Here is a 24881-nt window from a genome sequence, read left to right as displayed (position 1 = left end):
TTATGATTATACATTGTATTGGGTTATTGTAGTGTATATGACTACAACTGTTGGAAGTTCCATTAGGTGGTAAAAGCGCTCTCTATATTTCTTGTTTTCCATGTTCATTGTTTCCTCCCACTAACAGGGGGGGTCTTAGAGTAGCTGCTTACACTATTAGGGCGCACGTGGGGTCATTCTTTGGATATATATATATATATATATATATATCCAGACCTGGACCGGCACTCCCCACGAAGAAGCAATGTTGCTGCGTGCCCTTGTAGAGATAAATATAAACAGCAGGGTCCCACCTTCCCACAGGTTGCTGGAACATACACGTCACTGCAGCTTGAAGAATGTCAAAAACGCTTTAGAGGTCAATAAAGCGTTTTTGACATTCTTCAAGCTGCAGTGACGTGTATGTTCCAGCAACCTGTGGGAAGGTGGGACCCTGCTGTTTATATATATATATATATATATATATATATATATATATATATATATATATATATATATATATATATATATATATATATATAGACTGTGGAGCGGTCCGGCACTCTATCCCAGCTGGAGTATTTGCTCTGGTGCCTTCCAACAGATAAGTAGAAACAGGAAGCAACAGGCAGCACTCGGAGTCTGAGGTAAAAATTATTTTATCAATCCATAAAAGCGTGCATGTGAAACCAACATTTCGGGGATGAACCCGTTTTCAAGCTGCAGAGTGTAACCCTCTCTGCAGCTTGAAAACGGGGTTCATCCCCGAAACGTCGGTTTTACATGCACGCTTTTATGGATTGATAAAATAATTTTTACCTCAGACTCCGAGTGCCGCCTGTTGCTTCCTGTTTATATATATATATACTTATGTATTATCTGGACTCCCATGTTAAATGCACCCCATTTTTTCATACCCCTACTATTGAACTACGCATGGAGTTGATTTTATATAGTGTGGCGAGCGCAGCGAGCCACCGTGCCCGAAGCGTGGCGAGCGGACGCGGTCTCATAAGAAAAACGGGAGCCCAGATATTACATAAGTACATATATATATATATATATATATATATATATATCGGCACTCAGAGACTTGTTGCTTGGTGAAATAACAGGATTATGTTTTAATCCATGTGCGACAGACTAAGTTTTGGGGCTCGGTGGCCCAATCGTCAGGACAGAATATGCATATAGCCCAGAAACGTAATCTGTCACACATGGATTAAAACATAATCCTGAATTTTTTCACCAAGCAACAACAATATATATATATATATATATATATTAGAGATGTGCGGGCTCGGATTCCACAGATCCGAGCCCGCACGGACGTCATCAATCCGGGCCCGGATACGAGCAGCGCTCGGCGCTTCCCGCCTTACTCGAATCCGGGCGCACGGGCAAAACGTCATCGCCCGGCGTCGGATTCTCGCGAGATCACGGAACCCTTAAATTCCGCAACCTTGCGCCGCCATCTTCACTCCAATCTCGGAGAAGGGTAGGGAAGGGTGTGCTGCTGCTGTGTGTGGTCTCTGCTGGGGCCCGTGCTGCTGTGTACTGTGTCTCTGCTCAGTGATCAAGACATCACCATTGCAAGGATGACTGGTGCTGTGTTCTGTCTCTCCTTTGTGCTGGGGCCTGCCTCTGCTGAGTCTGCTCCTGTATAGTCAGTCACAGCAAGGGCGTAACTACCATAGGTGCAAGGGGTGCAACTGCTATGGGGCCCAGAGCTGAGAGGGGCCCACTTTGCCTGTCAAGGTATCATGTGCTATATCATTTTTTTTGCATTAGATGATGAATAGGGGCCCTTACAAACTTTTGCTATGGGGCCCACATGTATCTAGTTACGCCACTGAGTCACAGTGTGATAGTCCACTGGTGCTGCTAGTGCCACTGCCTGCCCTGCACTGCCTAGTGTCTGCTGCAGTCTGCTCTCTGCTGTTGCCACTGGCTAGTGCCTACCAGTACCTAATGCAGTATATAATTCCAGTGTGCTGTTGCCCCTGGCTACCAGTACCTATCACAGTATATAATTCCAGTTTGCTGTTGCCACTGGCAGTGGCTACCAGTATTTTATTTATTGCAGTATATAATTCTAGTCTGCTGTTGCCACTGGCTACCAGAATTTATCGCAGTATATAATTCCAGTCTGCTGTTGCCGCTGGCTACCAGTATTATTTATCACAGTATATAAATCCAGTCTGCTGTTTCCACTGGCTACCAGTATTTATCGCAGTATATAATTCCAGTCTGCTGTTGCCGCTGGCTACCAGTATTATTTATCACAGTATATAAAAATCCAGTCTGCTGTTTCCACTGGCTACCAGTATTTATCGCAGTATATAATTCCAGTCTGCTGTTGCCGCTGGCTACCAGTATTATTTATCACAGTATATAAAAATCCAGTCTGCTGTTTCCACTGGCTACCAGTATTTATCGCAGTATATAATTCCAGTCTGTTGCCACTGGCTACCAGTATTTATTGCAGTATATAATTCCAATCTGCTGTTTCCACTGGCTACCAGTACTATCAGTCCAGGGGTGCCCACATGTGTGCTGTATCCATCCAGGGGTGCCCACATGTGTGCTGTATTTGTCCAGGGGCGCACCCATGTGTCCTGTATCAGTCCTGGGGTGCCCGCATGTGTGCCGTATAATTCCAGGGGTGCCCCATGTGTCCCATATCAGACCAGGGGAGCTGCCCTTTTTTTTAATGAAAATAAAATTAAGGTGTTTTTTTTTTTTTTACTGCAAGGGCTGTTAAATGCGCTGTAGTCCAGGGGTGAGCCAAGAGTGCTGTATAATTCATGGGGTGTTGCTAAGTAAGGTGTGCTGCTCTTTTTTATAATTAAAAGAATACACATTTTTATTTTTACTGCAGGAATTTGTCTGCCGTATAATTCCATGCCTGCCGCCATGTGTGCTGTAACAGTCCAGGGGTGCCGCCATCTGTGCCGTATAATTCCATGTGTGCTGTATCAGGTCAGGGGTGCCACCATCTGTGCCGTATAATTCCTGGGGTAAGCCAAGTCTGCCGTATAATTCATGGGGTGCTGCCAAGTGTGCTGTATTAGTCCAGGGGTGATGCTAAGCGTGCCATATCAGTCCAGGGGTGATGCTAGGTGTGCCGTATCAGACTAGGGGGGATGCTAAGTGTGCCATATCAGTCCAGGGGTGATGCTAAATGTGCTGTATCAGTCCAGGAGTGATGCTACCTGTGCCATATCAGTCCAGGGGTGATGCTAGGTGTGCCGTATCAGACTAGGGGGGATGCTAAGTGTGCCATATCAGTCCAGGGGTGATGCTAAATGTGCCGTATCAGTCCAGGGGTGATGCTACCTGTGCCATATCAGTCCAGGGGTAATTCTAGGTGTGCAGTATCAGCCTAGAGGGTATGCTAAGTGTGCCATATCAGTCTAGTGTTTGTGCCGCACACTTGTGTGGCTTATCATAGTTATCCAGCTACCTCGGTGCAACCTTTTGCCCTAAAAACAATATTGTGAGGTGTGAGCTGTTCAGAATAGACTGTAAATGAGTGGAAATGAATGTTATTGAGGTTAATATAGCGTAGGAGCAAAAAAAAAAAAAAATTCTGCGATTTTAGCAGTTTTTATGCTTTTTTAACAAAAAAATCAGAACCCAAAACCCAAGAAATCCAAACACAAAACACTTAGGAGGTGTTTTGGCAAAACCCATTAGAACCCAAAACCTCAAGGCAATCAGAACCCAAAACCCAAAACCCGAAAAGTGGCCGGTGCACATCTCTAATTTATATAGCGCACTTTCTCCAACAGGACTCAAGGCACTCTACAGACATTAAAAATAACACTGCACATACTGCAATACAAAGGATTATCAGTACAAGGAACAGGCAACAATGGCAGTACAGATGTACATCACACATACAGATATGCACAAGACGCATTCTAATAAGGGACACGAACATGGGGAACATATTTACCGAGCTGTGCAGTACCCAGGCAGCCATTCAGCGGCACCACATGGTGATTGCACAGCCAGTAACAGTACTGATATATATACTAGATGTACTCTAATGAGGGACACAGACATGGGGAACATATCATTACTGAGCTGTGCAGCACCCAGGCAGCCAATCAGCGGCGAACAGAAAAGAACAGTACATGGTACACAGAACTAGACATAACACAATTAAAGCACAATTCTTAGTACACAAACAGAGCAATGTGTCCCTCCTGGAGAGGGTCATGTTGGGAGGTATGGGTGCGGGAGTTACACAGCACTACTACTGTCGGCAAATGGTTCGGGCATTACGCAGCGCTGCTACTGTCTATTTTTGTGGCCAACAGTGGGCAATATGTGTAAACCGTGCCGCTACTGTGGATATTATGGGGGACATTTACTAAGATGTGTATTCTACTTCACATGTGATGTTGCTATGGACAACCAATCAGATCTTGTCTACTATCTTTTAGAGGGAGCTAAATGAATAAGAAGTAGATTCTGATTGGTTGCCCATAGCAACATCACATGCTGCATAACGCCTGCACCATTTGACAACCATAGTAGCGCTGCGTAATGCCCACACCAGTTGATGACAGTCGTAGCGCTGCGTAACACCCGACAGTTGCCGACAGTAGTGACACTGCATAATGCCCTCACCCGTTGCTGACAATAGAAGCACCGTGTAACATTCTCACCAGTTGCCGACAGTAGTAGCGCTGCTTAATACCCTCACCAATTGCTGACAGTACTAGCCCTGGGTAACGGCCGCACCAGTGGCCGACAGTAGTAGTGCTGCGTAACGCCTACACCATTTGCCAACAGTAGTAGCGCTGCGTAATGCCCTCACCAGTTGCCGACAGTAGCAGCGCTGCATAACACCTGCACCATTTGCCAACAGTAGTGACACTGCATAATGCCCACACCAGTTGCCAACAGTAGTGACACAGAATAATGCCCTCCCTCACCAGTTGCCGACAGTAGAAGTGCTGCATAATGCCCGCACCAGTAGTAGTGCTGTGTAACACCAGCACCACCACCAGAGGCGGAACTACCATTGGTGCAGCAGGTGCATTGCACCGGGGCCCCTGAGGACTAAGGGGCCCATTGCTGTCTAGACCAGCAGCTTGTACCCATGTCACCCACGGGTGTGGGGCCTAAATTGTTCTTTTGCACCTGGGCCCACCACTCACAAGTTCCGCCCCTGACCACCACTGTATTTACCTTAAAAGCTGGCTGGCTGGCAGTGTATCTACTTCCTTCAAATTCTTTCATTAACTGTGCTACTGTTTAGCTCCACCCCCTTCCACCCATGTAGCCCCGCTCCTCCAATTCATGTAGCTCTGCCACCTTTCCAGGATCCGCTGTCATGACTGATGACATCAAAGGGGGTTGGGAGCCAGGATGCAGCCGGCAGCCTGAGGACAGCAGCGGGGATGTACACCAGGGAGGGCGCATCTCATGGTCACCCGGTGCAAGGATTTCAGTGCGGCACTACCGGCGCTCTGGGGGGGGATTCACTGACTCACCTGCTCCCTGCTTTCTATGGTACCTCTCTATGGTACCTCTCCTCGGTGGCTCAGTACCGCCCTCCAGTGGCTGCAGGTAACAGTGCACAGTGACAGATAGAACAGCGGGAGCAGCTGCGTGCGGCCGCACTTGCAAACCAGCCCTCCCGCGGCCATTTTTACTGCTGGCTGCTTACTTTTACTTACCGGTGCTGGCCGCAATCATATTTGTTTGGGGAAAACTGCTGCAGCAGCGGCCGTGCGGTCTGCGGCCGAGCCAGGGGGGTGAGCAGCCTCTTTATGTCTATTATGGGCTGGCCCACCGGGAAATGGTTTCCCGGCAGGCCAATCCACCCCTGCCTGTGGTGAAATTAACCATTTCAGCATTTTTCAAAGGTTGTTCTTGGCCCAATTCGCCCATCAGAACCTGGTCTGTTTCAGTGGTGATGTTTAGACCCTTTTTGGATGCGAAATGCAATTTTGAATCCGATTAAATAAGCGACTTGTATATTATTGAATGAGAAAAGATCTGGATGCAATAAAAGTGCGAATTGAAATCGGCAAGTTACCATGTGCGAAGTATATTTCGCACCCTATTACGTGACTTCGGCAAAACGTGCAAAATCGACAATTTTTTTTTACTAAAAATCGCCCAAAACCCACATTCGCAGCCTATTACATTTCACCCGAGTTGTCTTCATTTGTAGGTGAAGTCTGCCACCATGTGGTATTATGGATGCTGATGCACGGTAATGAGAACAAGGGTAATAAATGCTCTGTGCAGCACTCTGCTTCCACATGTTATCAGGTATTCACCCACAGGTTACATTATGGGATCCTAAAGGTGGAATTAATGATCACACTTAGAGGCAAACAACTGGTGGGGCGGAGCTATGCTGGTATTATGAAGGAGGAGCAGCCTGTGGTGTCCTGTATTATGCAGGGAGGACAGCCTGTGGTGTCCTCGTATTATGCAGGGGGAGCAGCCTGTGTTGTCCTGATATTATTATACATGGGAGCAGCCTGTGGTGTCCTGTTCTTGTTATTATTATACAGGGGAAGCTACGTGCAGTGCCCTGATTTTGATGTTCCAGTGTAGTTGGCATGCTGGAATACTGACTGTATCACGTATCAGGGGGTTGGCACCTGAGAGAGACAGAGGAGAAGGGACTGGAGTAAAGCTGTAACTAACCATTTTGGTACACTGTGCCAGAAAGAGAATTGGTAGACCCCCTCCCCACATATTGAAATAGTGAAGGTGCGTGCCAAACTTAGAGACATGGCTATGTAGGACAGGGACGAGGTCACAGAATAGTACCACTACACATTACATTGCACGGTAGTGTCTCTTATTCACATTACACCACTCAGTATTATCCTTTATATACATTATGCAACAGTACAGCACCAAATACACATTAATTTTTCCAATAGTACCACATGCTATGCCTCACAGTAGTTCCCCTTATAAACCGTATACCTCACAGTAAGTAACACCTATAAACATTATGCCACACAGAGCCCCTTATACACGTTACACCACACAATAATACCTCTATTATTAGTAATATACATTGCAACAGGCATTTGACAGACTGTGACAGGCTGTTCTGCCCAGCGGTCATCTTCATCCTGTGCTGTGGCACAGCCCTAGTTACTGCTCTAATGGCCACCTGACAAAGCAATTCAATTGTTGCTCTGATTGGGGGTAAAATTGACTTCCGGTGGGGCCGGGGATGGTCGCGTGCAGGAGAGCTCCGGTGTTCCATCCACGGAGCTCCCATCCCCAGCCCATGGAGAAGGTGCTAGTGACGGCGGGGAGCGGCGGGGGAACGGAGGAGTCAGAGAGTGAAGGAGCGCTGTGCCCCCCCCCCCGGCGCTGCGTCCCCCCGGCGTCGCGGCGCTGCGTCCATCCGGTGATGTGTATTCGCCCGGCGCGGAGAACATGAAGGGGGAGACGGACAGACTTGGAAGCAGGAAGGGGGAGACGGACGGTGCCCAGATGATGCTGCAGTGAGGACCCGCTGCTGTATCTAGTGCCAACGGGACCCTCGGCCACCGCAGCAGAGATGGAGCCCCGGCCCCAGTGTAGAATCCGGGCCTACTGAGGAGAACCCTGGCCTGCAGCAGATGATCCCGACACTTGCGGAGGAGACTCCAGGCAGGCAGGCCCTGGCTGGGAAGCCCGACTGGCCCCTCGGATTTCTGGATGAATGTGGTGCCCGGGAGAAGGTATGGCTCAAGAGATTGGGCCAGAGAGGGCCTAGCCATAGGCCTCACTATCTATCACTATCTATCCCAGGCCTCATGGACTCCAAGCCTCGTTGACTCTCCTCCCCCCCCCCCCGGCCGCTGCCTGTGCTGTCCACACTGCCCGCGCTGGCTCTCCATACAGGAGGATGGCCTGTCGAGGCCTTTAAGATGGCGCCGCAAATGTCTGCCTAGGAACTGTGCACCCAGCAATATGTATCCCGTGTCTACTGTGTGATAACTGTACTGTCCCTGATTTAATCTGTGCTGTCTTTGCTCATGCTGTCACCTGCCCGGCTGCTGCAATGACCAGTGGCGCCGCGGATGGCTGCCTAGGCGCTGAGCAGCTTGGCGGGTGTGTGTTCCCTGTGTGATAAGTGTACTGTCTCTGCTTGTATTATTACCTACCCAGCTGCTGCAATGACCAGTGGCGCCGCTGATGGCTGCCTAGGCGCTGCTCAGCTCGGCGGGTATGTGATCCCGGTGTGATAACTGTACTGTCCCTGCTTATATTGTCACCTACCTGGCTGCTGCAACGACCAGTGGCGCCGCTGATGGCTGCCTAGGCGCTGTGCCGCTCGGCGGGCATGTGATCCCTGCAAGTGATGTCTAAATGCTCTCAATGTAATGTGTATAATGTCTCAATGGAATGTATGTAATGTCTCCCCCCCCCCTTCATCCCCCGCTTGATGCTGCACTGTAATTCCACAAAAAATTCCTAGTGTGCGCAAGTTGATTCTGATTCTGATTCTGAAATCATTTGTGTTTGTAGCCTCTTGAGGTGGTGCACAGAAATGTGTGAAAAAAGTCTGTAGTTTGGGATTCGGCGCTTTATCTAGCACTTGAGGCAAGTTTCGCTGATATAGGGCCTGATTCAGACCTGATTGAATGGCTGCAAATTATTGATATACTGTGCATGCATATGGGCCGTAGTACTGCGATGAAATGCCTGCTACGGTACTTGTTTCCTAGCACGGCGCCCGTTGTAGGTGATCTCATACCTTAAGTTAAGGTATGCGATGGACACGACCGACGTGATTTCAGGGCTAATTTTAGCCTTTTCCCCGGCAATTAAAAAATCGCGTCCATCGCACGCCTTAAGTTAAGGCATGCGATGTGACCGATGCGATGGACGCGATTTTACATAGGGGACATTGTTAAATGGGCCAATGGACCAGATTTTTCATTGTATACCCACCCTTATGGGTATTTTACATGACAAATTCCCCCCCCCCTATTGTTAACGCCACCCCACGATGAATGCCAACCCGAAGCGTGGTGAGCGCAGCGAGCCCGCGAGGGGCGGCGGTACGCGTCCTCCGACCTTTTCATACCCCCACTATCCACATCGGTGTGGAGTTGATTTTATATAGTATGGCGAGCGCAGCGAGCCACCGAGCCCGAAGCGTGGCGTGCGCAGCGAGCCCCGCGAGGGGACGCCTAATACCTGTGAAGTAATGCGCGTCCCCTCACCGGGCTCGCTACGCTCGCCACGCTTCGGGTTGGCGTTGATCGTGGGGTGGCGTTAACAATGGGGGGGCATTTGACCCATCAGGGTTAGGAAACAATAAAAATTGGGGTCTGGGGCTCATTTAACATTGGGGCTAATGTAAAATCGGGTCTTAGGGACCATTTTACATTGATTCCAATGTAAAAATCGCGTCCATCGCATCGCATGCGATTTGGTTGCATGCGATGCGATCTACGCGATTTCGGGGGTCCCGATGGATACAATTTTTATCGCTGGCGCCGTGCTAGGAAACAAGTACCCCTGCTACTTTTTCTATTTATGCACCATTTGCAAGGTGATTGACAGGAAGTTGGTGTCTGGGGGTGGTAACCTGCCATTTAGTGGAAGTGCTAAGAAAAACGCAGGCGTGCCAGAAAAAATGCTGGGCTTGTCCGGGAAATGCAGGCATGCCTAAATGCTTAATGGGAGGTTGATTGACATCAGCTTCAGGACGGACACAGTACGTCTTTTTCCATCGCACTGCCGAGTAAGTCTCTGGCTACTCTGCCCAGTGTAAAAATCAGTCGATGGTGAGCCTGTTATGATGGAAGCTGTGAATAGATTTGTAGCTGTTGACATCCATTAGCACAGTAAGCACATTAATTCGCAAGGTGGGATTTCACTCTAGTGGGGCGGCGTCTTAACTCAACGCTGGCCATGCAAATTTGCGGTTGTGTGATCAGGTATAAATCATGCCCATATAGCACACAGCAAAATTCAGGGCCTGATTCTGGTTCACTCGAAAATTCTCTCTCTAATGGACAAAACCATGTGCACTGCAGGGGGGGGGGGGGCAGATGTAGCAATGTGAGAGAGTTAGATTTGGGTGGGTTTGTACTTCAAACTGATATCTATATTGCAGTGTAAAAATAAAGCAGTCAGTGTTTACTGTGCATAGAAACAAAATAAATAACACCAAATGTAACTCATTCTGCATCTTACATGTGCATCTCCCCCCCCCCCCCGCAGTGCACATGTTTTTGTCCATTAGAGAGAGAATTTGCTTTTGCGAGTGAACCAGAATCAGTGCTTTTGGGTGGAAAAACCCCAATAACTATTGTATGCCAAACTCAATTGAATGTCCATTGGGCACCCATTAATTATAGCCATGCTCAAAAGAAATGAATACCCACAAAAAAGTGTCTTTAATTTCTTGTAAGGGCCAATGTGTGTTTTTTTCTATTGTGGAGGCCATTATGTTATTATTTTTTACTAGTTCAAAGGGTTTTACATGGTTTGGGTTGCACCACGAATGTATTCCATTCATACAAAAGTCACAATACAGAGTCAGAGGACCTGAATCGTTCGGGGGAGTGATGTTTTCCTAATGTGCATGCGAATTTCTGCACATGTGCATTCGCTGGGTGCAAGCGTGCGGGGGGCGTTGGCGAGGGGATGCGCCCATGGGAAATTTGGCAGTTACAGGGCGCACGCACACACCTGACAGTGTCTTAGTTTTGCGTGCATTGAATGATTTGGTCTCCGCACGTTAAAACCACACACAGCGCTACATGTGGACCAGAATAAGGTCCACAGTGCATAAGAAAAGTGTAAGGTGTTCTTGGATGGTTACCGGAGGTTAACTAATAAGTCACTGATGTAACATAGGGCCTGATTCAGAACAACTCGTTAAACAGCATCCTTTTGCTGCCTAGCAAGCGGGTAAACGCCACCCACCGGGGAAGTAAACACCACCACACCTTTGCTGACCAATGCCCAGGCCGGAATAAAAATGAATGTGTAAGCAGTGTTGTGCAAGGCAAAAAAAATGTGGGTCATATGCAAGTGACTCCCCTCAGTTAATTTCCGGTGTCAAATTTGTTGCCCTTGCAACACTGAATGTTCTGAATAAGAAGATGGAGCTCGAATAAGAAGTGAATAAGATTTAGAAACTGGAATAAGAAGCTGGCCAAATAAGACGTTAACTTTAGCTTCATTGGGCAATTCATGGTATCAAATGGGAGACAAGTAAGCACACACGTGTATCGGTCTCATGGGAGTGTCATGGGTGCATAGTCGTTTCTTATTCTGCATAGGGAATATAATAGGGATGGGACATCGAAAGAAAACATCAGTTGAATTATGTTTTTCAACATTGGTTACAAAACATCATTTAGACCTAAACATTGGTACTCTAAAACCGATGTTAACCGATGTTTCTATATATTTTTAATAAACTGTCTACTTAAGCATATAATACACTAATAAACTTGTATCTTGTTGGAGGCTTATAATGAAGCATTAACTAGCAAAACTTTATTGCAACAATTCACAGAAGCTCCCAATGTGCTATTTTAAAATATTTTTAAAGGTACTTCCTCATCTTTGCGGCCTCCGCTTACGCCAGTTACGTTAGCTGCTATGTGAATCGCGATGGTCCCCTTATGATTGCTCAGTGTCTTGTACTGCTTCGCTTGCCACAACATTACTAAAAGTAATAGATGGTGGCGGGGACCCCGAAAATAACCCTCGCGGCTTGCCGTACGCTACGAAAGGTCCATACCATAAGCAGTCGCCGCAAAGATAAGGAAGTATCATTTTTAACTTGATTTATACCAGTAGCAACAGGCTAATTAACTGTTGAACACAGAGCTGGCCCTAGCCTAAATTATGCCCTAGGCAAGATTTTGACTGTTGCCCCCTAGCACCGCCACTAGTTCCGCCTCTGACCCTGCTCCCCTTACCCAGCATCATCAACCCTCATCATTGCAGTCATCATTTTGGTGCTCCTACCCGCAATATTTTAAATAGAAACAGCGCACCCATTCGGTGCGGAGCCCAAACAGGGGTGTGTTTTTGCTGGGAAGGGGCATGGACACACAATAGTACCCCCAATTCAAATTATGCCACACAGTAGTGCAACTTTATTCACATTATATCATGCAATGGTGTCCCTTATTCACGTTACATCACACAGTAGTACCACTTTACCTTATGTACATTACTCCTCATATTATTCACATTATACCCTTCGAAAAAAATCCTGAGAAAATATTGTATTTTAAGCACCTCCATGGCCACACTGAAACCCAGCACAAAGCAGTGTGTGCTGGATAAAGGAGAAGAGCTGCAGCTGCTGCTGTCACTTAAGGGGATGGGGTCCGGGGCCCCCACTGGGCCCTTTCATCAGACTTTGGCCTGGGTAATTTGTACCCCCTACCCCATTCTCTAGGCACCCCTGATAATACCACACAGTAATGCCCCTTACACATGAAACACATTATTAATGTCCTTATAACCATAATGCCCCTTACACATTATGCCAACCTTTATTAATGCCCTTCATACACATAATGACACAAATAATGTCCCTTACACATACAGTATGTCACACATTATTAATGCCCTTATACACATGACACACATTATGCCCTTACACATATGTCACACATTATTAATGCATTTACACATGACACACATAATGCCCCTTACACATGTCACACATTATTAATGCCCTTATACACATGACACACATTATACCCCTTACACATATGTCACACATTATTAATGCATTTATACATGACACACATAATGCCCCTTACACACATGCCGAACACTATTGCACATCCCAGCCGAACACTATTGCACATCCCACCCACCCGCAGACAGGACTCGCACAGCCGTTAACAGCCTCACTCACACACACAAAATAGGCATGCTGCATACCATTTTAATCAGCAGAAGCTGCTGATGCCCCTAGGCATTCCAAATGCCCTAGGCAATTGCCTAGTTGGCCTATGCCTAAGGCCGGCTCTGGTTGAACATAGAAAATAACGGGTGCCGGATGGGGTCCCGACAGTCGGGATCCCAACAAGCATTCACCAGACGTCGGGATCCCGACTGTCAAAACACTGACAGCCGGGTTCCCGCGGCCACCCGCTATTTTCCCTCATGGGAGTCCACGACTCCCATAGAGGGAGAATAAAATAGGTGGCTCGCGTAGTGAGCCACCGTGCCCGCAAGGGGCTTAGTTGCACTCACCATGCTGTCTGGGTCCGGCCAGTCGGGATCCCGATGTCGGGATAATGACTGTCGGACCCCTATACCACACCCGAAAATAACAAAACAACTGTTCATACAGTGCAACATAGAAAATACTGTACATTAAAAAAAACTGGCCTTTTTTTGTTGCAATATAGGAGTATACTATACAGTACCATTAATATTCTCATATACTCTTTAGTCAATCTTTTTCTCTCTCTCTTCTCCTCTGTCAACTGAAGTCTGTATCATCATCACACCGTTAACGTTTTGTATCTGTGTTTTTAAGTTGTCAATGAATATAAAACAAGGAGTGAGCTAGCTGCCCGAAGCAGTGAGAGCACCACACAGTGACACACAAAAGAATTTTTTTGGGGAAAATTGAGAAAAACATCGGCGAAGAAATCTAGCGATGTTGAGGAAACATTGGATCCTCAACATTGTAGGGTTAAACATCGAACATTGGAACCATAAATCCGATGTTACCGATGAAACATCATATGATTACCCATCCCTAGAATATAATATACCATGTTTCTTTTTTTTCAAGGTGCCAGGACTCGGGAGTCATGACACAGAGCATAGCTCCACCCCCAGACAAACCTAGAAGCCCCGCTCCCACGTTCTGTTTGACCTAAGGGCCAGACAGTTAAAGAGAATGGATAACCATCGATAGCTAAAATCGATGGTTATCCATCACAGTTTATAACTATCGATGGTTGGTTGCAGATTCGCCATCGATGGCGACTGCACCGATGGCCCTCCCAATGTTTTATTTTCAAGGTGTCGGGACATGGAGCATAGGCCCTTATTCTAATTCGGACGGTACGGCCCGCGTGCGGCCGTACCGCCGATGTTTTTCTTCTGCACATGCGCAGAGGTCAATCTGCGCATGTGCAGCCCCCTTCGCCGCAGACGTATTTCGTCCGCCGCAAAGGGGGCGTATAGGGGCGTGAGAGGCTTCATGCCCTCATTTCCCTATGTGTACGCCCCGCGTTTCATGGGCGTTCCCATGCAAACGCGGGGCGTATGCATGGTAATGAGGGCATGACGCAACTCATGGGGGCGGAAAGCTGACGTCGCCGGATGTCAGCTTTCAGCCCCCATACAAGCTACCACACGGACGATTGTCCGTGTGGTCTCAGCTTGCGGGAGCTGCCGGGGCGTGCGGACCTGCCTTCGATGGTCGACGACCATCGAATGCAGGGGGCAGCTCCCACCATGGTGGAGGCGTACGCCTCCACCATTTTTATGCGGATCGCCAGCCGTCCGTGTACGGACGGCCGTGGCGATCCGTAGGGTGGGCGGGGATTGGTTTGTGCGGCCGGAGCCCCGTGTGCGGCTCTGGCCGCACCAACCAGAATAAGGGCCATAGTTCTGCCCCTTAGCGTGGGCAATGGGCATGTCTATGTGAAATGGCAAACGAGGGGCGGTTCTTGAACCCAGGTCAGTCACACGATAGTGATGGGTAGTTCGTGAATGATTAGTTCAAAATGAACTAATCTTCAAAGTGAACTAAATCGTTCAGATCACTGCTCTGGCAAAGATTAGTTCATTTTGTTCACCAGGAAGTAAAGCAAGTGGGAAGTGTAACACACAGACAGACAGAGCCCAGCAGCTCCAAGGCTCATTTACTGGATCTTTCCTTCTTGTATCTAAAGTTAAAAGTACAACAAAGCCCAGCAAATACAGATCTAATAAAATAAAAATATGCACTGCCTAGACAAAGTTGTGTGGTGTGTCTGTGAGTGAGAATGTGTGCTCATGCTGCTCACCTTTATGTGATACTATCATTATATGATTAGTTCAGATGTCCAAACACTTGCTGCTGCTGCTGGTACTGGTACTGGTACTGGGTCCTGAGCATACTGCTGTGCTAAATCTTCTACTGGGATCTGTGTAGGAGCTTCTGCAGCAGCCATGTTATCAGCTCTCATGCAATACACAGGAGGCAGTACATGGTAGCTGCCAAAGATGGCAGTGCTGAGCTCAGACATGGTCTGGACTCTGCGGATCCAAATGAACTACATCGTCCTGATGACTCATGAGTCCTGCAAATAGTTCAGTAGTTCAATTAGTTCACTGATCATACAGATCCCTGAACTAATCCCTGCTTTTCTCAATCTATACCTCATCTCTTGGCAAACTAATCCGCTCTTTTGGATTTCAGTATCATCTGTATGCGGATGATACTCAGCTCTACCTATCCTCCCCGGACCTGTCCCCATCTGTATTGAGCCGTGTCTCTGAATGCCTTTCTGCTGTTTCATCCTGGATGTCATCTCGCCACCTCAAACTTAATATCTCAAAAACAGAATTAATTATATTTCCGCCAATAAATAGTAGTTACCAACCTGATATCTCTATCGCTGTTGAGAAGATGACAATCACTCCTACCTCTCAAGCTCGCTGCCTAGGTGTTATCCTTGACTCAGAACTTTCCTTTGTACCCCACATTCAATCTGTCTCAAAATCATGCCACATGCACCTAAAAAACATATTTAAAATTCGCCCTTACCTTACACAAGACACTGCAAAAACTCTAATCCATGCTCTCATCATCTCACGCATTGATTATTGCAATAGTCTCCTTATTGGCCTTCCCCAATACAGACTCTCACCGCTACAGTCCATTATGAATGCAGCTGCAAGGCTAATCTTCCTAGCCAGACGTTCATCGTCTGCAAAGCTACTCTGTCAGTCACTTCATTGGTTACCTGTATTCTACCGTATTCAATACAAAATTCTTCTACTTACACACAAAGCCATAAACCAAACTACACCAACATACATATCTTCTCTTATCTCAAAATATCATCCAACACGACCTCTACGCTCCTCCCAAGATCTGCGTCTCTCATCCACACTCATTACCCGCTCCCATTCCCGACTGCAGGACTTTCTTCGTGCTGCACCCACTCTGTGGAATGCCCTCCCAAGCACAATAAGACTCTCCTCCAGTCTCCAAACCTATAAGCGTTCCCTGAAGACTCATCTCTTCAGGCAAGCTTATCAAATACCAGAACCAGTCATAGAACCTTGCGTTCTGGTGAAATCGATGCAATAAAGAATAAAGTATCTATCCTTATGTATCAATGCCTATTTCCCTATAGATTGTAAGCTTGCGAGCAGGGCCCTCCTACATTTTGACTGTCTGTAAATACCCTGTTTTGTTGTATCACTGTCTGCTATTGTAAAGCGCAACGGAATATGCTGCGCTATATAAGAAACTGTTAATAAATAATAATAAATAATAATCTCTGACTATACACCATAATGAGACTGTGCAGTACCTGTGAGCTACCATGTGTGGCACTGCTGTGCTCAGGCATATGTATTGTGTGTATGCAGCCACAGACACAGTGCTGGCTGCTGCATGTTATACAGTATACTGTAGTAGCTCTGTTTACTCCACATTAGTCAGAGATGGATATGTATGAACTAGGGAAGCCAATCCCGGGGCATTTTTTCAATCCCGGGATTCGGGATTGAAAAATGCTTAATCCCGGGATTCCCGGGATCCCGGGATTGGCTTTCCTAAAAAAAGAACGCCCTGGCCGCCCCGCATTTACTTACATTTGCAGGGTCGGCCGGCGGCCGGGTTGATGGGTGGGAGCCGGGATGCCGGGTGGGCAGCTTCCTACTTCGGGAGCCGGGTTGCTGGGTCGGCTGGCTGGCTAGGTGGGCGGGCGACTTCATAATGCGGAGTTGCTTGCTTGCTGGGTGGGCTGGCTAGGTGGACGGGCGGCTTCATCTCTGCCTGCCTGCGCAGCGTGACCTTTCGTCACGCTGAGAGGTCACGCTGCGCAGGGTTGCTCTGCCGGGTATGGGAGTATCCGGGCAGCGGCTGAGCGAGTGCTCAGACGCTGCCCGGCATTAGACTGTGCATGCGCAGTCTAATCCCGAAAATCCCGGGATTGGAAACTCCAATCCCGGGATTGAAATCCCGGCGTTTTGGGGGCCAAATCCCGGGATCCCGCCGATCCCGATCCCGGGATTGGCCACCCTAGTATGAACCTTCATGATGCATACAGTGGAGCAGTTGCCCCTAGCAACCAATCAGCAACTGGTTACTTTGCAAAGTCTCTACTTTATCTCTCTCTAATGTCAGCTAAATTGGGGCAAGGGGACATGTTTTTTTTCTAATTACTGTATTTTAAAAGCAGAAAAAAATTGACTTATTAAAAAACTCTGAATTTGGGTATTTTACTTGCATATTATGGAAGGTAAAGTAATAACCACAATGGGATTAATATTGCAGAGCTAAACAATAAGCATGTCACTAGAAGGGTGCTGTATAACTTATTGCTTTTCTAAACTAGAAAATAATCTGATTTATTAAACATACAGTATATGATCATTCTAACAAGACTATAACTCCTACAATGAGCTAGTATTACAATGCCTGCTCTGTGTGTCATAATCTAGTCTAGTTCATCTAGATCCATGCACTCCTCTCAGTCTCTGAGTCAGTGATGGAATAATGAACTAAATGAACTAGATGAACTAATCTTCTGATCTAATCTTTTGGGTGAACTAGATCATAATGAACTAGTCACCAAAACGAACTAGATTTCCCATCACTATCACACGAACACAGCCCGGAGAAGACGGAAGTGGGGCACAGAGCACCATAATTCAACGCATCAAAAGCACCCTATGCCGGAAATGGGGCACAGAAACCGGAAGTCAGTGTTTCTAAGTTAGTAGGACGGTTGCTATGTGCTGCAGACAGGAAGTAAGGTGGAAGAGGAGGGTGACGGAGCCAGTCACACTGGGGACAGAATGGCGAGTCCCGGCCGCTGTCTCCCGCTGCTCGCGGCGGTCCTGCTGTCATATATGTCGCTCCCGTCAGCGCTCGCCGCCCATGTGAAGAAGGAGATGGAGGAGAGCCCGGAGACGTACAGCCGCTACTACAGTCACAAGGAGCTTAGCGAGCGGCTACACTCCCTCGCCCAGGCGCACCCGGAGCTCGCCCGGCTCTCCAGCATCGGCATGTCGGTGCAAGAGCGGGAGCTGTGGGTGATGAGGCTGACGGCTGACCCAGATACAGCTCCCCCGGACCGGCCACAGTTTAAGTACGTTGGCAACATGCACGGAGACGAGGCGGTGTCCCGCCAGGTGCTGGTCTATGTCACCCAGTACCTGCTGGATAACTACGGCCGGGACCCGCGCGTCACCCGGCTGCTAAACACCACCGACATCTACATCCTTCCCAGTCTTAACCCGGACGGCTTTGAGGCGGCCAAGGAGGGTGACTGCCGGGGAGACAAGGGGGGCAGGGATAACGCCAAGCACCTGGACCTGAACCGCAACTTCCCGGACCAGTTCTCTAGGCAGCAGACACCGCCAGATCCCCAGCAGTTGCCGGAGGTGGTAGCGATGATGGAATGGATCCAAGGCAATAGGTGGGTAGTGCCTGGGGATGGCGTGATAGTGTGAAAGAGCAGTTAAGGCAGCACAGGTCGTCTTACCCCCTGTCACTGCCTGTGGGTGAGCAGCGCAGCTTTGTGGCCCCTGTCTCTGCCTGTGGGCGAATAACATAGCTCAGGATCTACTCAATTTGTCCACTTAAATGTCTCTTGTGTTCCAAATCTGTTAAATATGGCATAATGCTAAAAAAAAAGTTGATCTATGTATTTGAAACGTTAGTGCCCCAGGTTATTCTTCTGACAAAATAGTTACTTTATAAAGGTCCAATCACCCACATTACCACCCTCTAAGTCAGTAAATCCCGGACTACATACAACCTGTGCTTTGCAAACCTGACAGTTGTGTGATGGCAAGGGAATCTTATTTTCTAATCTAATTAATTTTTGTTTCAATAATTCCACTTATGTATGTGAACTCAATAGGGTAAAGGGTTTACATGTACATCTAATCAATTAATTAAATAATATTCTTTCTTGCTAGCTACCCAGAGCAATGGCAAAATAACTTTATGATTGCTTTATAATATACAGGTTGAGTATCCCTTATCCAAATATCTGTTATCCAAATTATTCTGAAAACCATAGTCTCCAAAATGTACTTTTATTTTAAATATTTTGCTGAAAACCTACTGGGTACATCTGTAACTGGCACTACTGGGGTAATAACATGTAACTGGGACTAAATGTGTGCAAGGACCATGATTGTTTGTCATTTAAATTCAGTGTCAGAGATTGTACACACAAACTTTGTTTCATTTTTCAAAACCTTGTTTCATGCACAAATAAAATATATTTGTGTGTATTTCATGTGCTTATACAACATAAATGCAAGATACCTCAAGATACCTTTCAAATATAAAAATATTCCAAAACACTGAATAATCCGTTATCCAAAATTCTTCTGGTCCTGAGCATTAAACGTATACTCAACCTGTATATGTTTATTAAACTATAGCATCATAATATCTTTATAAGAAAATGTTTCAAATTACACATGCCATAACCCAGGACTATCAAATTTGTAGTATTGATTGGTCTTGTTCGGTTGTGTTTAAAGTTCATTTAATGATCATCTGGCTGCTGTGGGTTCATTTTATGCACAATTAATTAAATAGTAAAACTAATGAACAGCATGAACATGTCACCAAATGCTGTCTAGTGGATATCTGGGTATGGTAAAACTCCCCCCACAGTCAGGATACCGACTGTCTCGATCATGACAGGAGGGTGAGGGCATTCAAGCCCCTTGTGGGCCTCCACACGGGAGAATATCCAAAGTAAGCCGGGATTCCAACTATTGGTGAGTCATCCGACACCTAAATATTTTGGATTGAATTTGACTGAACACTATGACCATTATATAAAGTGCTTTTTTTTCCGGAGGTTTTCATATAGGGCCTTATTCAAGTTCACTATTTCTGACAAAATCCTTCTTAGATGGACAAACCCATGTGCACTGCAGGGGGGCAGATGTAACATGTGCAGAGAGAATTAGATTTGGTTGAGTTATTTTGTTTCTGTGCAGGGTAAATACTGGCTGCTTTATTTTTACACTGCAATTTAGATCTCACTTTGAGTTAAAACCCCACCCAAAGGTAACTCTCTCTGCACAAGTCAAGTGACACAATCAAATAATTATTTTTCACTCCCAAAAGCATAAGCTAATGCCCAGATTCCTGCCAAACAAATGTTTAATGTTTTTTTCTGGTAAACCTTGGACAACGTGGAGCTGTTTCTACGGGAAATGGCTCACAGCGATAAGTTGATTTGTGAGGCTCAATCTCTGGTTTCCAAAGAAAACGAAAAAAAAAAAAATAGCATTTTACTGAATGAAGACGTTGCTTAACCAGCGGATTCAGTTTTACCTGGTCAAAAAAAAAAGAAGAAATGTTACGTGATCCATTCCTGGTGACTACATACATGGCTCGTGGGCATGGAGTGAAATTCCATGTGAGATATTGTTCATTACTTCATACATTTATTTTAGCTGTGACTCTCTTACCATAGGATGAATGCTTTACTATCTTTGATGTACATTGCTTCTTTACAAGTATACATTAATCGGATGACGTCCCGTCAGTCGGGATTCCGTCTGTCAGTACACTGACATCATAATCCCCAATGTAAAATTCCCAACAGTTTGGATGCTGACTGACAGCGGCTTGGGTGTCCATGACCACCATAAAGGGAGAACAGAACCTGTGGAGAGCCACCGAGCCCGCAACTTGCTTCTCTGCGCTCCCCCCCCCCCCCCCCCCCCCCCTGTTGGAGTACCAGCGGTCAGAATTCCAATGTCTGTATAATGACCGTATCGGTTTGTTCCTTTACCGTATAAAGCAATGTAAAATATGGCTTATTCATTAAGCAGAGAGTTGCGACGAGGGGGGGGGTCGCTAATGATGCAGAGCATAAACACTAGACAATATTGCTCACAATATCATTCAGAATGCCTTTTCTGAGTGATATTGTGATCCATATCGTCTAGTGTTTGTATGGGCCTTAACAAAGACCTAGGGCCGGATTCTCTAAGCTTCAAAAGGCCCCTAGTGCTCCATGAAATCGACGCTTTTCACTATTAGACGGCACAACTTGGTTATAGGGATTTTTTTCATACCTAACAATATAGGGATTTTTTTCATACCTAACAACAAGATTTGGTTAGATTGAGTTAGGTGCGTGTTCTTAACAGTGCTAGAAGTGTAAGTGGATATGTATGACAGATCTGCCTTTCAATCAGTTCAATGACTATTTTCCACACTCATCATTATGTTTAAGCACAGTATTCAGTTAGCCGCTGTAATTTACTGTGGCTAATTGAGTCCCCAAGGGATAAGTTGTCCCCGATTCTGGCAATTATCTACAATAGGGTTATACTAAACTAGAATAGTCCAAAGCGCAGCATCCGAGCACCCTAACTCCAAGCAGAATTATATACAATAATTGTCTGTATCGGCAGCATTTATTTTTTCCTGCTAAAACACATAGGTTGGGGATCTTATCCTGAATCCTCTATGTTTGCGTGTAAATAATGGGATATATTTTGCTTAAAAAAAAAAGTGTTGTAATTGAACAGTCTAAAGGGAAATGCTGGCAAAAATTGTAATAATGTACACACACCTGTGGTGCATTACAATTTGGGACCTCATCCACCCTTGGTGTGTACTACATGGATCACTGTTTTACATTAAGCATCGGTAGCCAATACTTGTTATTTGGGCACCCTGCACTGCAATATTCTTTCACTGGATAACTTTCTTCACCACCTTTAATTGATAACTGATAGGACTTGGTGGTGTGCTAGCCTCCACCTTGTTCTTTCTGACGAATATTGTTTAAACATCATCGTTAAAATGGCTGATCATTTAAGGATGCTGCTTAAGGCAATTGATACCGCTACACAGAAGATTATTGCACAACTGGGAAATGTGGTTGCTGTGCTTTCTTATCCTGCAAATATGGCCTATACCCTGTCTGAATCCACACATCCCCTGGATTTATCCTGCCAAATTGTGCAGCCTTCTATTGCTTCTGACCTGGGTTCGGCAACTCCGATGGTTACTTCCTACCACTACCTATCTACTGTACTTGCTGATATTTCTCTTCCTATTGGAGGATGCTGTCTGGATATCTGCCATGTAACTCTGGTAGAAAAGTTTGCTCTCCAGAACTGCTTTGTTGCCTTTATCCGGAGCCTATCTACATATCTTTGGTTTAATGGCTTGATCCTGGACTCCTTGTCACAGCATCTCCGTTTTACATTTGTATGCTTTTGGATTTATGATGGAGTGACTGCTCTCTTTATGGCTCTGTGGATGCTAGGGGCCTGCGCAGACTAATTTTATTTTATTGTTTTTGATCCTATGCTCACTGCTTTAGGTATATGTTTGCTCTATAAATATTTTGGCTCACTTGCTACTGTTTAATTCTATTGTACATTTGCTACTGTAATACTATTTCTATACAGTTACTGAAAGTGAGCATACTGTTATTTTATTTTTATATTTTGGTATAAGTGCTCAATTTTATTTGCTTATTTTTATTAGTTGGTTTATTGCCCCAGTCAGTCCATGTGTGTTATCCTTTTTATGTAGAATAGGTGGGATGGGAGGGGCCAATTAGACGGGATTTGGTCTACATCATGATGGTCGACATGGGAAAAGGTCGAAAAGTCGTATGTTCAACAGTTCGTTAGGTCGACAATGTCTAGGTTGACATGGGGTTATTCACTGTTTTTTCTGCCGACAGGCGGTATTTCATGCCCTTCCGTCCACTAGGGCATGGTGGGAGAATAAAATAGTGTGCCGAGTGTGCACTTTAAACTGTGTCCATGTCAACTGTGAAAAAACCCATGTCGAGCTTTTGAGTGTTGACCTAATGACCTTTTGACCTATAACCATGTCGACCTAGACCCATGTCGACCTTTTCCAATGTCGACCTAATGACTGTCGACCATCATGCTGTGTAGATCAAATGATCCCTACCCAAGTAGACTGCACGTTAGTTAGGGTGATGACGCGATTATATATCCTGCTGATAGAACTGAAGGCCCTAACTACAAACCACTAGTTTGCTTCCTCCTTTTAGTCCATACGGCCTCTATCCTTTTTTTGAGTGGTTGGGGTGGGTTATCTTAGTCCTTATAGTTTAGGGGTGTTATGGGGATCCAGGTATGCCTAGGTTGGGGTAAGTTTATACAGGGTGGTGGGTTGGGAATTTGTTAGGTTTAGGGAGACAATTTTCTGTTTACCTCTCCATTATAAGGTTGTAGTATTATTCAAAAAATCATTATCCTATAAGTGTGCTCCTTTTACCTCCTGTTGTTCTACTTCCCCGGATGGCGCCTTCGGGCAATTATGTTCCATTTATATTGGCAAAGGGAGTCAGTACTTACAGTAATTTCTCTATATACATTTATCATTCTATGTTTACTTTAAACTATTGCTTGATCTCACATGTTATGTGTTCATTTTGTCTCTGTCGGGACTTTGTTTGTTTTTCTCTCTGTTTGAAAAATGCAATAAAAAATGACTCAATAAAAAAAAATTGTAAATAAAATCCAATATAAATTCTCTGGCTATGTGTTTTTGCAATCACATCCTGTCTACTATCTTCTAGAGGGTGGTAAATAAGTAGCTTCTTATTGGTTGCCCATAGCAACATGACCTGTGAAGTGTATTTCACATCTTAGTAAATTTCACCCGGAGCTTCTAGGGCTGTTTATCAGGGATTTTGCTTTGCCTCCCTCAGGCAGAAAAAAACAAAATCCATGATGACTGCCGGCAATAATATCAACTTTTGTTTTTTTGCAAAAACATGTAAGTTCTGGAACTTCTCTTGGCTTATGTGTGTTTCTCTACCGTCCAATGGGATACTGGGCTTCACTACTATGGGGATTGAGACCTCCGCAGGAGAGACAGGCACATAAAAGAACTTTCAGTGTGGGTGCACTGGCTCCTCCCCTCAATCTCCCTCCACTAGTCAGTTTTGAAAAATGTGCCTCAGGAGAGGCAGTGCTTCTGGATGCTCCAGAGTTTTTCTACATTTATTTTCAAAGTTTGTTATTTTGGGGCGCTGTGGTGACCACACAGCTGTCCTGCTTCGTGGGTGTCAGGGGAAGGATCAGTCCCCGACCTCTTCAGGTGCAGAGCTGACCCTGCTACAGGACAATTCGGTCCTGCGTGGGGCTTGTCACCGCACGGCATTGCGCTGTAGCGAGCAAGCCCCCTAGCCGCCGCACACCCCTGACAGGTCTGAAGACTTCAGTGGTGAGTACAGGCTGGGGGTCCCACAAGGGGTCCCCGCAGCCATTTCTGGTGCGGCAAGACGACGGCTAGTAATGGCGGCCCTCCAGCAGGGACTGCGTGAACACCGCGTCTGGTAACTGGCATAGGGGTGCTGCCGCTGGACCACCAGGGACACCCCTCAGGTTAAAATGTATGATACATATATATATATATATATATATTTACACATAATGTCAGTATAAATATATAGAAGCGCCAGCTCCGTGTACAGGGGGCGGGGCTTCACTCAGAGCGGGACCAAGCTCTGCTGGGCGCGCGCTGTCACTTCCTGCTTCTTCACACGCTGCCAGACTCCATTACAGAGGGCTCCTCACTGGCGTGGTGGATCCGGGTACTTGCAGCACGGCAGAGACAGCAGGTTTTTTATAGCTTTTTAGCGCTGCTGCGCTATCTGGCTGATTCAGACACTGTGTTGTTCATGTCACTGTGTTAGCGT

The 24881-nt window shown here is 46.2% G+C and overlaps 2 protein-coding genes across 2 annotated transcripts in view; one reads left to right on the top strand and one right to left on the bottom strand.

The window, feature by feature from the left end:
* The window catches only part of TMIGD1 (transmembrane and immunoglobulin domain containing 1), a 92973-nt gene extending 77764 nt beyond the window's left edge, over nt 1-15209 (bottom strand). Inside the window, exon 1 of the mRNA XM_083170986.1 lies at nt 14985-15209. The gene's annotated coding sequence lies outside the window, so the exon portion shown is untranslated. The remainder of the gene's footprint in view (nt 1-14984) is intronic.
* Nucleotides 15210-17827: 2618 nt separating this feature from the next.
* Nucleotides 17828-24881, top strand: part of CPD (carboxypeptidase D) — an 83859-nt gene continuing 76805 nt past the window's right edge. The window contains exon 1 of the mRNA XM_083172295.1: nt 17828-18617. Within this exon, the coding sequence (XP_083028421.1) occupies nt 17995-18617 (623 nt within the window). The 5' untranslated portion in view covers nt 17828-17994. The remainder of the gene's footprint in view (nt 18618-24881) is intronic.

Source organism: Crinia signifera, chromosome 2 (genome assembly GCF_055691185.1).
Source record: "Crinia signifera chromosome 2, ASM5569118v1, whole genome shotgun sequence".
Taxonomy (NCBI): Eukaryota; Metazoa; Chordata; class Amphibia; order Anura; family Myobatrachidae; genus Crinia; species Crinia signifera.
This window is presented reverse-complemented; position numbering and strand designations above follow the sequence as displayed.